The following is a 15,862-nucleotide window of genomic DNA, read 5'->3' on the forward strand; positions in this document are numbered from 1 at the left end:
TATACAAATATATAATATTGATAACATGTCATATTAACACAAAAGATCTCAACTCTAAACCTTTACAACGAAGAATTGAGGTAAAGTGACTCGTACTATCTCCGGCCACATTCTACTAAGTAGACAAGCTGTAGCCGTTTATCGATCGTTCACTCGTCATTTAACTTGATTGTGTCTTCGCTGCCTACGTCAAGGAGAATGCGGCGTTTTAGAGACATCATAAAAATTAAATAAGACATTTATTTGCGGCTACATTTTTAAACTATTAAAAAAATTAATACTAAAGTGAGCAAAGGAATGCTAGATAAATCTTTAATTTAAATTCAATTTGCCAAAGCCTGTGCCGAAACTAAGTTACGGAGCCCTTTATTATCATAATGTTAACTCAAACCTAATTATAATAAGGTTTAATTATAATTTTCTCGGATTAGGATATATTAAACCTAATTTTGCAAGTAGTTATTACTTACGTTTAGTTAGAAAATAATAAATAGACCACCTCAACGATTTGTTCCACCACCACTATTGCCGACCATTGGTGTAGGACCACCTCGAAGAACATTTATAAGCCAATGGCAGGAATTAGTATAAATACCATTACATCTTGTAATATATTTTAGCGATTGCTTCCTAATCTTAATTAAATCGTTCTGAGCTCCATAACCGATCCATCATCAGCATGATTTTGGCAAGAATTTGTCGAGTCATCGACAAATTCTTGTGTGACTATGCCACATGTACTTGAGACGGGAGACAGAAGTTTTGGACGAGCTGCAATGAGATTGGCCGACTGTGAATGTATAAGGTCTTTTTATTAATGAGAGAGGCACAAGACAGAGAAGGATGGTCCGGGTAAAGAGATGACGATCGAGAAAACTGATGTTATTTATATGATTAAAAAAGGGCGTTTTATTTTAATAGCTCAGTAATAAAATACAATAATATCATGCACCTAGCAGAGAAATGCAACTAAACAGAGAAAGTACGATTGCCCGCTGAAATAGCGACAGGTAATTTACTTTGGAAAACAAGCATTAGAGTAAAAACAGATAAGGCATGTTAATTGTTTTCAAAACTAAGAAACGATCATTGATAAGAAGCATAACACATTAATTATTAAATTTTTAGATGTCATATCGATTAAAAAACGTGTCGTTCAAGTACCATAACCTAGGTAGAATATCGCTAGTATATATAGATAGTAGAATATCGCTTTGGTTCTCTAATTTCAAATCTTACTTAATTACTAACAGAAAGACAAATGGCCCAAGGCAGACCTAGTCACATAAAATCCTTTAGATAGCCCGAAGCTGACGTTACTTAGTTCCTTAAAAAAAATAATTTCTGTTCTTTAATTATTGATGGAGAAGCCACATCCATATGTTGTCCACATTAGAACCTCTGCAGGTCAACCTACATGCAAACTTGTAACGAAATGAGGACCGCTTACAGAGCCGACTGGGGTACTATAATGAACATGTAGTCTTAGAGCTGAAGGGAAAGCTTAACGCTTTTGTTGCAAAGTATCTGTTCTCTAGTCGACAGCACTAATTAGGTACTGTTGGTTAGTAAAGATAAGTAGATCATATTTATACGATAAATGAGAACATATGCACGTTTGTTACTCAATTAGATTCAATACTATTTGGATTTGAAGAAGAATCCGGATTCTGGGATTCTATCAAATTACATTGGTAGAATGGGTAGAGATATAGACATATAAGGTAAAATCACAATGATAGCGAAGCTGGTATCTAAGTATAATATATATACACCTATCTTACTAGACTACTTATAGGGTGGCAATTGCCTATGCGCCCGATCCTATTGGAAATGAGGACACTACAAATTCAATTTTGTTCACGCTGGTGATTTTTTAAAGATTTTAAAGGAAGGAAATCCGACCTTGGGCTACTATGCTCAACGACTGAGTAATGCCCAAACGGGGAAATTGCTGAGATGAGAGCGAGAGAAAGATTTTAAAGATCCCAGGCCACAGGCGTTGATAGACTGTTATGATCACTCACCATCAAGTGGGCCGTATGATTGTTTGTCTGCTTGGTAGTATAATAAAAAGTTATACATTTTACACAAGTGTTATTACGCCGCTGATTACCTACTATGTGATCTTCTCATCTAGTACTACGTGAGTACATGTGAAAATCATCGTAAGAAATGACCAATAGAATAGTCGATCCGAATCCTAACCAAACAAGTCACATTCACTCGCTCTTTGTGACCTAGGCATTCCGATAAATTTCAGATGTCAGCCGTCGCGAGGTCGTAACGCAATGGAATGGCTCTATAAACAGTATTAGCGAGCCTTTATGTCTATAATGAGGTTCTCACGAGCGCCTCTCACCTGTCGCCACTTCATCCTGTAGACGATGTACGGACGCTGTCAATCAAAATATGTTGAATCTATTCTATGGAGAACATATAGCCTTTACCATTCCTATGAACTCACTCAGTCATAATCATAACTTCTGTAAGCCCTAGGGCTTCGCAAGAATAAATATCCTATGTGTTTGTAGTAAGTACAATGTAGGTTATAATATATTCAGACATCAAAGTCCATGTAGGAGATTTAGCGAGATTGAGTGACAAACATCTTCACATCATCCATGTTCTTATGTGACATATAAGAACTTATGATTTAAAAAAATGTAGTATAAGTAGTCCACGCTAATATGGAGAAAACCAAGGTAAGAAGTTAAGATTTGTGACAACTTTAATCAATTTACCCGCGAAAGCCGTAAGCAGGCATCATCAAAACATCAAAAAATGTAGCGACAAAGTACCTAACTAAAATTAAATAATAAGTTATTCTAAAAATCTCTAATTGTTAACAGGCATCGTAGTTATTGCATCATTATTCAACTTGTACTTAGAGCAGTTTGCGACCCCGTTGTCGTGGGCGTGTAAGATTCTCATGCTCTCGAAACAACAATGGTGACGACACACTATTATTTAATAACTAGTATCTGTGTTGTCGCGTCCGCTAAGTTGTGAAGTTGGCAACTGATAAAATATCTATGCTCTTTATCTCAATTAAAAAAAACTGTAACAAATGCTTTTTCATCATCATGTTTCGCAGATAGCGCAGTTCAAGAAACTTATACTTACAAGAAATGTTTTGGCTCAAATAAATTTATTTATTTATTTAACTTCTTCCACGCGTTTTGGCTAAAATATGCGGGCGATCATTCATCATTTATCGACACACGATATTCCATTTATACATATAAGTAGACTCGTTTCAAACCAACCATCTATTCAATAAACATACCTACATAGAATTTAGTAGGTCACTACTCGATTCCAGATTTCTCCCCGGTCGAGCAGCTAAACAAGAAAATAAGAGATGGCGTCGCAGCAGGTCGGTATTTGCATTTAGTTTACGAGTTTGACCCTGGGTCGGGGAAACATGTTAAATCACACTTTGTAGTTACCTCTTCATACTTTATTATTCAAATTCCTGCCTACTGCTTTTATCCACTCGTGGCAGAGCTACTTAAATCCAACCATAAACATCTTGATCACCAAACAAGATTTCTATGGACAAATTATTTGTATGCGCTGTCGCATACCTTTCACCGCATAAATACACCCTAAACCTACATACAAACTTGCAATTTAAAATTTACTACCGGATACAGACAAAGGTAGCAAAATGTCATAAATGCGGACAAACTTGTAATGGTGAAGAGAGCGTTCAAATAATTGAGCACAATAAATATAAATTTGGGATACGACATTTTGAGGGCATTAGGGCATGGAGGAATTCGCGGTGTTTGGTTGGCGACAGGTTCGTTTAACTTCATCAAAGGTTCAGAGTCGGAACATTTGAAATTAGTAAGTCAGAAGTGCTTTTTGTTTGATTTGTTTAAGAGGAATAAGGGAAGGCGAACAGGAAAATAACCAGTTTTCGTTAAATAACATTTTAATTTTCTGACTTTGCACATCGCTGGAAGGTATTTTAATACACCATCCGACTTCACTGCTCTACTATAAGTATTTACTATTCTATATTTCTAATTTCTGTTATACGAAATAAACTCTATCTATAACTTCACGCGATAGTTTTTCACAATTAAAAAAAAAATTATTGATTTCTTGAGACACATCGTCAATTAGAAAAATGTAACGCACATGTGTTAAAATGCCATACAATCTTGCAGCAAAAGTGCTGCATAGAATTTCTGTGTTGTGCTCCTTAACTTTACTTTAACCTAATGGTACCTGACGCCTGCAATACCATGGGTGTATTTCGTGATTAAAATACATTTCTTGAAATATGCATTTTAAAATTAATAATAAAATTATCTAAACTTATCTACAAACCCTACTGCCCTATCGGCCCTAGCGGCTTGTCTATGTAGGTAAGGCGCCTGACACGTCGCTATAGATGGCAAATGACCAGTAATTACTTGAAACAATGGAGTTCATTTTTAATAAACAAATCTTGTGAGCCGTGTGTGACAGTGCGCGGTGCAATTGAGGCCGACACAATCGCCCGCGCATCAACCGTCTGGTTCCGGTCTATTTGTGGGCCGCGCGAAAAACCGCGGAACACTTACTAGGTAGGTATACCTATTTGGAATTCTATCTCGCGACCTGTATTTTGTTATTTACCATACCAATTTGTTAGTCAATTAACTTTATTTTTAAGCTCGAGACTGCGCACGGAAATTAATCATTGATACGGACGCAAAAATGGGGGATCTTAGTAACTTTGATTTTACGTATATATAAAAGTAAATATATATTTTTAACTTTTATGTTCTTTCTTCCTATTTTATTATATTCTTTCTTCCTATTTTGTCACAAAAAATATAACAGATGTCCCAACCCAGGTCGAGAGATTGAATTTCAATCTCTCGACTCTTTGTTTTAATTCCATTTTGGGTGACACAGTTTGATTTAATTTCGCTAACATAAATTAAAATTATCGCCAGAACAGAGAACTAGACTAAATCTAAAGATGATAAGTATGTCATCGATCATTGAGATTATTACAAAGTTATTGTGTCTATTTACATTGCGCATACAAATCATATTTCTTGAAAACAACGGGCAACAATCGATACCGCAATTTCGAACCGTGAATCTTCTCATTAGCGGCTCGTGGGTTATAATTACTCCCCATAGAGGTAGGATAGAATATTGATATGTAGTGTGTTAGAGCACACACAATGTAAATATTGCAAGAATTTATAACCAAGAAGGCAAATAGACATGCGGCTCACCTGATGGGCAGCGGTCACCGCAGCTTATGGACGCCCGCAACACGAGGCTTTGGTAGATTTTGTGGCTTAGGGTCTTTTGCTACAGCACACTGTAATTACGGAGGCAGAGAGAGAGAGAGGCTGTGTAATTATTACATTGTTTTAATTCTTACTCTCTCACCCTTCAAATCAGAATACAACAAAGCAACCACTGCTATCTGGCGGCAGAACAAGATGAAAATGAGGTGCCTCTGAAAACGGTAATGTAAGTTATACCTGCTCACGAATAGCTATTAAAACAAAAGTAATTTTGATCTAGTTGGCTGCATTCTGAATAATAATTATAAGTATGATACGGACGATAAACCCATAAGAGCGCTCTATACAAATAGTTATTCTTAGTGATTAACTTTTTATATATGAGGGAAATAATTAACAAGATCCGATTTCATGAATTTATTATTATGTCAGTAATTGTGCTTTGAATGCCGCGGCTTATGGAATTTGAGCCGGACCCATTGAAAGAATCTTCACATCGTTGCCATACTTATTCGTCTACTTTTTCTTGCCCTAGATTTCCCTTTACTTTTCCATTGATAAACTTTAGTACCCAATTATCAAACGGTCGTCAGACTTTAGTTAGGCAGAAATTAGACTTTCACAGGTATCTTACACGTCTCAAGTGATTTTGATTGGATTCTATTTTAAACAATAAGTAAAATTTTAAATAACTCTAAAAGAAAAATAAGACTGCAAAGTGCTATTAGATTTTTTTTTCCGCTGTAGTAATTTTGCATGGAATTAGTAGGTACTCCGAAGTACTTACTAAATCCATGTAATTTTGATATAATACTAAAGATTTTTTGTTTCTTCAAACCAAAGAAATCAAGCGAGCATTCCATTAATCGAAGAGTTTTTTTAAATACATTTAACGATTCTATAATATAGTATGTCTAATGCCGCTAGTCAGTGTCGAACGCGGCTAAACGCGAATGTGTGGATTCCCCATATTCGTGGCAGCATTCGTTTGTTTTCGCTCACCGCGTTCGGGGTTCACCTCTTTACCGTGATTTATCGGTTTTAGGACACGAATCAAAGGAGTTCGCCTCGTGGTTATGATGACTGAATTAGAAATTTGCTGAAAATGTTGCATGGTCACCCGATGCGGGTAACCATGCAACATTAGCTTTATGGTACATTAGGTTATAGTAAAAGTAAATTGGATAATTTTTGAACTTACTTTTAGAAGCTATTTGTATAGTATTTTTCAAAGCTAGGTTAATGAAAGAAAATCAAAATACGCTTAATTACTATTTTTATTTGAAAATACTTCATAATCAATACAAATTTAAATGTAAGTCAAATTAATATAAGTTTTACCGAACTTCAAGTAGTTTTTCCCACCGAGAGGAAACCCGAAGTGTTGGAAAAATATTTGGCGTTAGCTTCATTTACACGAGTTTCGGCAGCTTGCGGGTTAACTATCTCCAAACCCTGAAACAAAAAAAAAATATATATTTATACTAGCGCGCCCTGGGGCTTCGCTCCCGTGGGAATTTCGAGATAAAAAGTATCCTATGAGTTATTCCAGGTTATATTGTACGCATGTACTATATTTCATAAGAATCCGTAAAGTAGATTTTGCGTGAAATAGTAACAAACATACACACACACCTACATACTCACAAACTTTAGCATTTATAATACTAGTGGGATTCCTTCTATTATTCTACCTCAACGAATCTTTTTGCAATTTTGCAATTTTTTACATGACATAAACCCTCTTTGAGAACGCTATCGTTGCCTATCAGCTGCCAACCACGTGAGGATATGGAGACTACACACCCACTATATTATAACAAAAAGCTATTGTAATATCACACTCACCTGCAATGGAGTGAAGGCGACCGAAGAAGCCGTACCGGAAACCTGCCTCCTTATGCTAGTGGCGCCGCCATACTGCTGGTTCTGTTTCTGCAGGTTCTTCTGCAGGGTCTTGCTGATTCGAACTTTGGTCTTCTCGTCGACCTGCGGCAGCCGCACACGACCCGTACTCGACTTTCCGATCGTGCCGCGCGTGTAGCCCAGGTCTTCTTGGTACGCGTCGTCTTCTATCTGTTGTGCAGATATCGATTTTATTTTTTAAAGTTAAGAGGGTTCATTATCGCATGAATTTGTAAAAAAATTAGACCAAATACGTTTTTTACAAGCTGCGTTATGGCATTGATATAAAGTTCATTTTTATTCGCGCGAAATAACCATCTTGACGGTGGTTACAAAATTGAAACAATTTTGGAAACTTTATTATTGTATTTAATTTTACATATAGATAGATATATAGGAGATTTTACATATAGCCACAGAAGTCAATAGCGATAGTGACAAAATGTACTTTAGCATAAAGTAAAGTAAAGCATACTTTAAAAGTATGATTTAACTTTTTTATAAATAGTTTAAGTTTTGACGTCAACAAGTGATATGTCCTAAGTTAAGAACAAATGATTTTGAATGTAAACTACAAACAAACAAACAAACAAACAAACAAACAAACAAACAAACAAACAAACAAACAAACAAACAAACAAACAAACAAACAAATAAACGAGCTTATAAACGCCATGAAAGTTACACTCACGTCAGCGAAATTGAGCCGGTTGGCGTTCTTCCTGAACTCTGTCATGGCGTAGCGCTCCTTCATCTTGCGCACGCGCTTGCCGCCGCGCTTCTTGCGGCTCTGCTCGATCGGCTTCGGCAGCGGCTTCACGAACTTCACCGGGGGGGGCTCCTGTGTTCCAACAACTTAATGTTTGAGCCACCAATACATAAGTATTTATTAACCAATAAATCATCATTTATTTCGCGAAACACCTATAATTTTCGCTAAGAAATAAGGGAAATTGATAAGAATGTGATGGTGGAGCTAGCGTGTGCATTTGTAGCCTCGTTACGAAATCTAACCCAAAGATGTCAAAGAATATCAATTTATTGGAACATGTGTATCGAAATATCAAGTGTGCATACTAATTGTATCAAAAATGATCCAAATATATTTTTCTAATACAAATTAACCTGTAATTTGTCCAGTTTCTTCTCAATGCCTTCCCGTAGCTGCCGTCCGATGTGTCCGTCTGTGCTGGAATGCGAGGCGTCCACTCGAGCAGCCAGCGTAAGTTTAGTTGATACCAACTTCGCTGCCTTGTACCTCAGTTCCTAAAAGCCAAATGGTGTATTATGTGTTTTCATAATACAGGCATAAAAACAGGATTTTCGCTATAATAAGGCTGTGCTTTTAATGATCAAATACACATATATGTCAGTCACACCATGTAATGGAAAACATAGTATGCAAATATTTGCGAAGTGTTGAAACACAAAAAGAAATTCGAGCAAATGTGTTGAAAAAGTTATCTAAAGTCAACTGAAAGCGTCCTATGGTATGTTCAAAGTAAAAAAATAACCAAACCTATATTCCATAGCAAGAGAACATTTTCAGGGTTGTCCTTGTCAAGATCTTTTGCCAACTTAGATAAACATTTTCAATGGTTCAATGGTGTTTAGAGTTTATCCATTATATTTTTATTTGTTTTAGATATCATGTTCCTGAGTACTTTGTGGAAAAATTTTATCATGCAGAACTAAATAAACAATATACTTACAGGTGGAGTGTCCTGAACAATTTGTGAGAAATAAATAAAACCAGTGTGTGGTAATGCAGCGGCTTGTGAGAAGCCAGAGAGTGTCTTCTTCTGCTGCCCTAGTGGTAGAACATTGCAAGCCGGCATTTTGGACAGCTTTGACAACCCACCAGCGACTCCCAGAATTTTCGCTGCTGTTGATGCACCTGTAATTAAACAAATTTATGACATATCAATTCAATACTGATCTAAATTTCTTAGCTTGAAAAAAAATTATGTTTATAGTGTTCTATACAAATCCTATCCTACTAATATTGTAAATGCAAAAGCTTGTGAGGATGAATGTGTGTATGATTGTTTCTCTTTCACGCGGGAGTGGAGGCCCCGGTATTCCATAAAGCCCTGTTCATATTTTGATTAGTATATGTATAAGTGTTAAATGCAGGTGTTAAGAAATAAGTAGAAATATCTGGACTCGTACTAATCAATAACTGTCCAGATTTTGTACATGTATACAGTTTATGAACTGGTGCAAATGCCCCGGTCAAAAAATTGTTTATCTATTGTGTTTCACTTTCCTGCAATTGATTAATACCTGCACTTAACACAAATCAATTGTGTTATGGGTACTAACTCAACAATACTATATAACAAATATAGATAAACATCCAAGACCTAGGCCAATCAGAAAAAGAACATTTTCCATCATGACCCGACCGGGGATCAAACCCTCTTGCCACTGAACCTCTCGGTTCAGTGGCAAGAACCTTACCAATGCGCCACCGAGGTCGTCAATCAAAATGCTAACCATCATATATCTTACCAACAATAGCAGTAATGTTTGGTGCAATGAATGTCATTCTACTCTCAACATATTCAAATATCTTTGACTTGTAATTGTTTATCTCAGCAGCCATGTCGCAAGCTTCATAAATTTCTTGCAACTCATTTTCGCTCAATCTTTTCCTAAAAAAATATAAAAATCTTTATATAAACATTTTCATATGTATGTAACATTCAAGTGTTTAATCTGCATTGTTCAACAATCCTTTAACAATTTATTTACACAAACAAATAATGATAAAATACAGTTAAAAGTCTATTACTTCTCACTCTCCAATTTGTACATTTTTATTTCCTAGCTTTGCCCATTTTGTGTATTTAAATTATAAGATATTAGTATTTATATACCTAGAGGACACAAGTCTAAGAACCACTAGGTCAATATATTTTATGTTATAAAAACTTCATAGCACAAAATTCCAAAAAATATGTACAAAAGTTGGATTAACACAATATGGCATTCTCTAACAGTGAACCATTATAATAAACAGAGATAGCATGTCAGTCCTCCCATTTATGGGTCATTTCATGGCTAAATAAGAAGTAAATCTTACTTACCCTTGTGTAGTTGATGCTGTCACTGACACAATCATAATAGTGGCTTGCGTAAGGAAGCTCTGAAGAATTTCATTGTTTTTAGCCTGGTCCAGATCATTACCAAGTTCCTTCACACTCCGGATATATTCTAAAGGAGTCACAATCAATGAATCCAGCTCGGGGAAACGCTTTTGGTACTTGTCACGAACAAATCTGTGAATGATAGCTGAAAAATATTAAAAGCTCATTGTACAACGGGTGTAAGTATAATAAGATTTTTCTTTACTTTTCTGACAATATTCTGATGAAGAGAAAATAATTATTAATTCTATATGAACAATTACATGTTCTATATGAATATTAATAAAACAGACACATACCAATTTCTCCATCAATTTCTACAGCTATGTTGTTGGCTTCCACAATCAACTGGTATTCAGGATCAGATTCCATCAATCCCGTCACTTCAATTTTCTTTCGATTGTTCCCCACATTCTGTTCTATCTCAGTAATCACCTGTAAAATTATAGTCACACAATATGATTAAGTATTATTTAAAAATACTTAAGTTTTTTAGGTACTAAATGCTAGGAGGATATAACTTATATTGAATTATATCCAGCAGGCAAGAAGCAAATTTTATTTGTAACAATGTTGTAAGTTACAAGTGACTCTGTAGAAAGCGTCTAATGGAATAAATGAAACGATCTTTAAAATATATTTTTCATCTTACTCGTTTGAGCCGATCTGAGTCTCTTAACTTGGCCAACTCCCTAATAGAAACATTTTTTATTTCTTCCTCTTTAGGGATAACAGGATAAGGAACAGCAAACTCATGGGATGGATCATTTGAGGTTTTACTTTCGATTGCGGCTTCCAATTCACCATCATCGTTTTCTTCCAAATCAGCCAATAATTCATCCGCCAAGGACATTTTAATAAAGGATTTTGTATTTAGAAGTCGAAATAGGTGAGTAGATAAGTATTTTTTATGTCAATAATTTAATCAAATTGAAATTTGGCAAAATTATTATATTAATTTAGCGAGCTTCGTTTCGTCGCTAGCATTTTAATAAAAAAATTACATTATGGATGACAGTGACAGTGATAATTATGAGTTATTGACATTGACACCAGGGCTTGTGCAGCCATTACATATGTAACGTTATTTAACGTTATATCCGTATAGCTATAACGGGTTACGGTATGCATTACGTTGCCGACGAATGTTTCGCTTCGAGTATAAATACTCTGAATAAACCATAGGTACTTAGAAAATTGAATGCAATACAGCTATAACATAACACTGGAGCCCAGACTATTTATTTGCTGGAGCAAGTACCTACCTAATACTGTGGGAGTATATACCTATTAATTACATGGGTACATTATATTGTTATCTCTTTCACCTGTAGCCAAACCTCTTTTCATTTTGTATTGCGATTTGCGATTGCGATATATATATACATAGGTACACAGATATTATAAAAACATTTAGAGTGTATTATATAAATACTATTGTAAAATACTATCGGTACTATGTAATTATCGGTAATATCGATGACTATTGATACTATACTAATCGAGGTTTATTATGCATTTGGCAACACTAGGCCATTGCCATCTTTCGTTTCGTTCGTTCGTGATTTTTTCATTGTGAAAAGTGCACCAAGAGAGAGGCTTGAGAAGCCTACATTTTATATATTTTACAGAAAGGTCAAGTTATTACAGTGGTGTTTGGAACAATTTGCCATCTAAATGGCGCTCAATCCACAGTACGATGCCATCGGAAAAGGATTCGTTCAACAGTATTATGCTTTGTTCGATGATCCGGCTTCACGAGCTACTCTAGCGAATATGTACAACGTGAGTAGTATTGTAGTCGTTTTTATTTATTGAAAATAATAAATTTTACTACCGCACAGCAAAAAGTATTTATCTCAATCTGAAACCAAAAATTCCATAATAATTTTAGGTTACTGGAAAGGAGCAGCTCCCGCCGAAAATTTAAGCATTGTGTTTCATGCCGTTTCAACATACCAATATTTTTGTGACACTTCCTATTTTTACAAACCTTGGATTCTGTACTGAAAATAAAACAATCCAACTACACCACTAAAACAACCTAACTACACCACACAGCTCAATCTTATCCTGAATTGAATATTGTTTGTATACAGTTAAATAGTATTAGGTACTACACTTTCCTTTCTTCATGAATTTCATGCTGAGTTTTGATTTTGAGTGTTACTTTATCTGACAACAAATGTGTGTAAACATGTATTTTTTTTTTGAACTTGCGAGTCTTGTCTTTATCAGGCTATAAACACAACACTATACATAGATTTTCAATTATACTTTTTTTAATGGCCTAATTTAATTTATCCATATGTGATTGCCACATCCATGGGAAAGGCTTAGGCCATCTAAATTGCAAAAATTTCACAGTAGTGAATATCCTGGGTTTAATACTAACCATCTGTTTTCCTATTTCTGTTCTTATATCCTCATTATGTGTTCCAATAGTACCGTCTTCCAATAGACCATATATCCATAAACCCCAAATGGGCCACAAAAACCAGGCGGCCCTGATTGAACTTGAATACAGAATTTGCACCTTTGCACTATATAATAACAATAGCATTAACCTCTTTAACTTGTTAATATAGAATATTTTTTTTATTTTTAAGGTGGAAACATCCTTTATGACCTTTGAGGGAGTTCAGATACAAGGTGCTGTGAAAATTATGGAAAAGTTAAATGTAAGTTCTAGTGCTAAAACTTAAGCTGTTTGCAGCAGATTTATTTATTTATAGTTTATAAAATCTGAATCCAGTTTGAGACTCCTAACAATTTTGCACATTCACAAATTTTAATGTACTGTACATACATAACATATTTTCGAAATCATTAGAATTCGATAACTAAGAGATAATATTTGTTTAGTGATAAATAACCACAAATGCTTAATGAAGCATTTATGGTTATTTGTTATTTATTATTAATGAAGCATTTGTGGTTATTTATTTTAAACATGATTTTATAAAATAAGCAATATTTTTGCTTTCTATGCACTCTAGGATTTCACATTATGTTATCTTTTCTGTTTTCATGAAATCTATTATTAATGTGACACATTAATTAGTAATGTGAAATCCTAGAGTGCATAGAAAGCAAAAATATTGCTTATTTTATAAAATTAAATCTTGCGACACTATATGCTAGCATCAGCAATACTTAAATCGAAACTATTTTAGTTGCAATGTGCAATGATTTAAACTTTGTATTTTGTTACAGGCATTAACTTTTCAAAAAATTGGTAGACTAATAACATCTGTAGATTCACAGCCAATGTTTGATGGAGGAGTTCTAATAAATGTACTTGGCAGGTTGCAGGTAATTTTATACAAATATTTTACATTTTTTGAAAAGAAAAGGTATACAATTAAATATTGACAATATATAATATATGGACCTATTTGTTGAGAAAGTATAAGAAATAATAAACTTTTCCAAATGAAGAATTATGCAAGTGATTCATCATTAAAATTAAAATAAATTCAATTATTTCATTTTCATGTCAAACTTGTTTTTAATTTGACAAATGTTTATATATTTTTTCATAACTATCTTATCTGCTACAGTGAAGTTCGCAATATATTTATTTAGTTAATGACTTATCTAAGTATTAAAAGTAATGTTACATTTGTGATAGACAGATGATGACCAACCACACGGCTACCTACAAACATTTGTGTTGAAGCCAATAGGAAACTCATTCTATGTAGAGCATGACATATTCAGACTGGCACTACATGATGTTTAATATAGACAGCAAAGTAAGATGTGATAGTGTTATTGCACTTTACATAACATTTCTGCCTGTCACTACTTTGGTTTGTGTTTCTAACAATAACTTTCTATTTTTTATTTAAAGCACCAAACCTTTCATGTAGTTTATAATACCACATGCCACTATAAACAAGTATTTTAGTAAAATAGCCGATGCCTGTGGCTGCCTAGCAAAACTTATCCTATGTCACTCTCCAGTTCTTTAACTATATCCACATCTAAAATACCTCAATCCAATGCTCTGTTTTGATGTGAAAAAAGGACATAATAAACTTTAATGCATACATGTCCTCTCAACCTATCGCCGATTGACTGTAAGCATGTCCACCGTCAAACATGTATCTTTTTTGTAATAATTTTAATTTGTGTACTTATTTCGTGCAATAAAGTTTTTACAATCAGACATGAATAAATTTTAGTATGGAATTTACGTTTATTCTGTAATCTTTTCCAATGGAACTCGTTATACATACTGGCATGTTTATATACCAGTGCAATATGATCAATTAGTGAAATGATAAGTACACATTACTATGATAAATCAATCCTACCTCAGGATACAAGTAGGTTTATGATCCTATATATAATATAAATATATACTTGGAATTTCTGAGTTGGGTGGTTTCAAAACCACTTGCTTCAAACACCTATTGCTTCTTTGGCAAATGTGACACTGTGTCTCATTCCATATTACTTAATAATACACAATAACTATTCTTTAATAGTATAGTTTCTATGACCGAAATATTTTATCTTTATCGGAAATAATCAGCATCCTTTCTCATAAACTTTAAATTTTCTGCTTGTTATCTTAATGAGTTTAATGGGTTGTTGTTTTAATTGTAAGTCTGTGTCTTTGAATTATGGAATTAAGAACTAAATAATACTAAATAAGAAAATAACCTAAGTTATACAATAATATTACGTACCACTTTTCTCTAATTCAAATTCTCACATGAACTAAAATTAATTACCATTTCCATTCCGATAAGAAACTTGTTTATTATATATCTAAGTACTCTACTTAGGGAGTAAACATACTCAATACCTACTCCTAGTCAACATCTACTTATTACTGGGATTTTTAGTATATTCACTCTCTGAGCAACGTAAAACAAAATAATTTAAGAGGCCTGTTTTCCCTCTACAACTCCTTTATTGACAGGACTAATAGTACTACTCATAGATTTTGGATTGAAAATTGTGTGAATAATATAAGTAAATATAGTATTAAATGATGTTCATAACTTGTCTGTTTCTATTTTCAGTGCGATGACGATCCTCCACACCCATACATGCAGACCTTCGTACTGAAACCACTTGGAGATTCTTTCTTTGTCCAACATGACATATTCCGCCTCGGCATCCACGACTCAGCTTAATTTTTCTTAACATCACAATACCGGATCATACATAATGCTCGTATGATCAACGCTGTAATAAATCTTGTTTTGGTTAACTAGGTGTAAGTAACAAATTGAATGAATTGCCTAAATTGTACTTGTATAATAACGGGAAGGTTGCGATCTCAATGTATAGATCAATTTTTTATGATGTGAACAACTCAAAGCCTTACTGATTTATCGATAAGTTTTAATATTTCTTTCATACTAAAGAGCAATCAGTGATTTGGTATTTTTTTTGGCTTGTACTAAGACAGCTTTAGTGAAAATAACGGCGGACTTTTTCAGTTACATGTATACATACATTTTATAAATAAATATAATTTTATAATTTTGGGTCTATGTTTCTCTTATTGCATAGCTG

At 34.2% G+C, this 15,862-nt stretch overlaps 2 protein-coding genes across 3 annotated transcripts; one reads left to right on the plus strand and one right to left on the minus strand.

The window, feature by feature from the left end:
- Positions 1 to 6,526: 6,526 nt before the first annotated feature.
- On the minus strand, positions 6,527 to 11,346 carry Prp31 (Pre-mRNA processing factor 31). The gene is made up of 9 exons (XM_053769692.2): positions 10,977 to 11,346; positions 10,624 to 10,759; positions 10,265 to 10,469; positions 9,687 to 9,829; positions 8,885 to 9,069; positions 8,298 to 8,438; positions 7,864 to 8,013; positions 7,116 to 7,343; positions 6,527 to 6,722 (listed from the first exon to the last, which is right to left on the minus strand). The coding sequence occupies exons 1-9, from the start codon at positions 11,175 to 11,177 to the stop codon at positions 6,615 to 6,617; spliced, it is 1,497 nt and encodes a 498-aa protein (XP_053625667.1). The 5' UTR covers positions 11,178 to 11,346; the 3' UTR covers positions 6,527 to 6,614.
- Positions 11,347 to 11,867: 521 nt separating this feature from the next.
- On the plus strand, positions 11,868 to 15,834 carry Ntf-2 (Nuclear transport factor-2). 2 transcript variants are annotated; one of them, XM_053769318.2, is made up of 5 exons: positions 11,868 to 12,109; positions 12,934 to 13,005; positions 13,541 to 13,639; positions 13,959 to 14,082; positions 15,364 to 15,495. In XM_053769318.2, the coding sequence occupies exons 1-4, from the start codon at positions 12,002 to 12,004 to the stop codon at positions 14,067 to 14,069; spliced, it is 390 nt and encodes a 129-aa protein (XP_053625293.1). In that variant the 5' UTR covers positions 11,868 to 12,001; the 3' UTR covers positions 14,070 to 14,082; positions 15,364 to 15,495. The 2 variants fall into 2 exon arrangements, with proteins under 2 accessions (XP_053625293.1, XP_053625292.1); XM_053769317.2 differs by lacking the exon at positions 13,959 to 14,082 and having other exon boundaries at positions 15,364 to 15,834.
- Positions 15,835 to 15,862: the final 28 nt, after the last annotated feature.

This window comes from Plodia interpunctella, chromosome 3 (assembly GCF_027563975.2).
Source record: "Plodia interpunctella isolate USDA-ARS_2022_Savannah chromosome 3, ilPloInte3.2, whole genome shotgun sequence".
Classification (NCBI taxonomy): domain Eukaryota; kingdom Metazoa; phylum Arthropoda; class Insecta; order Lepidoptera; family Pyralidae; genus Plodia; species Plodia interpunctella.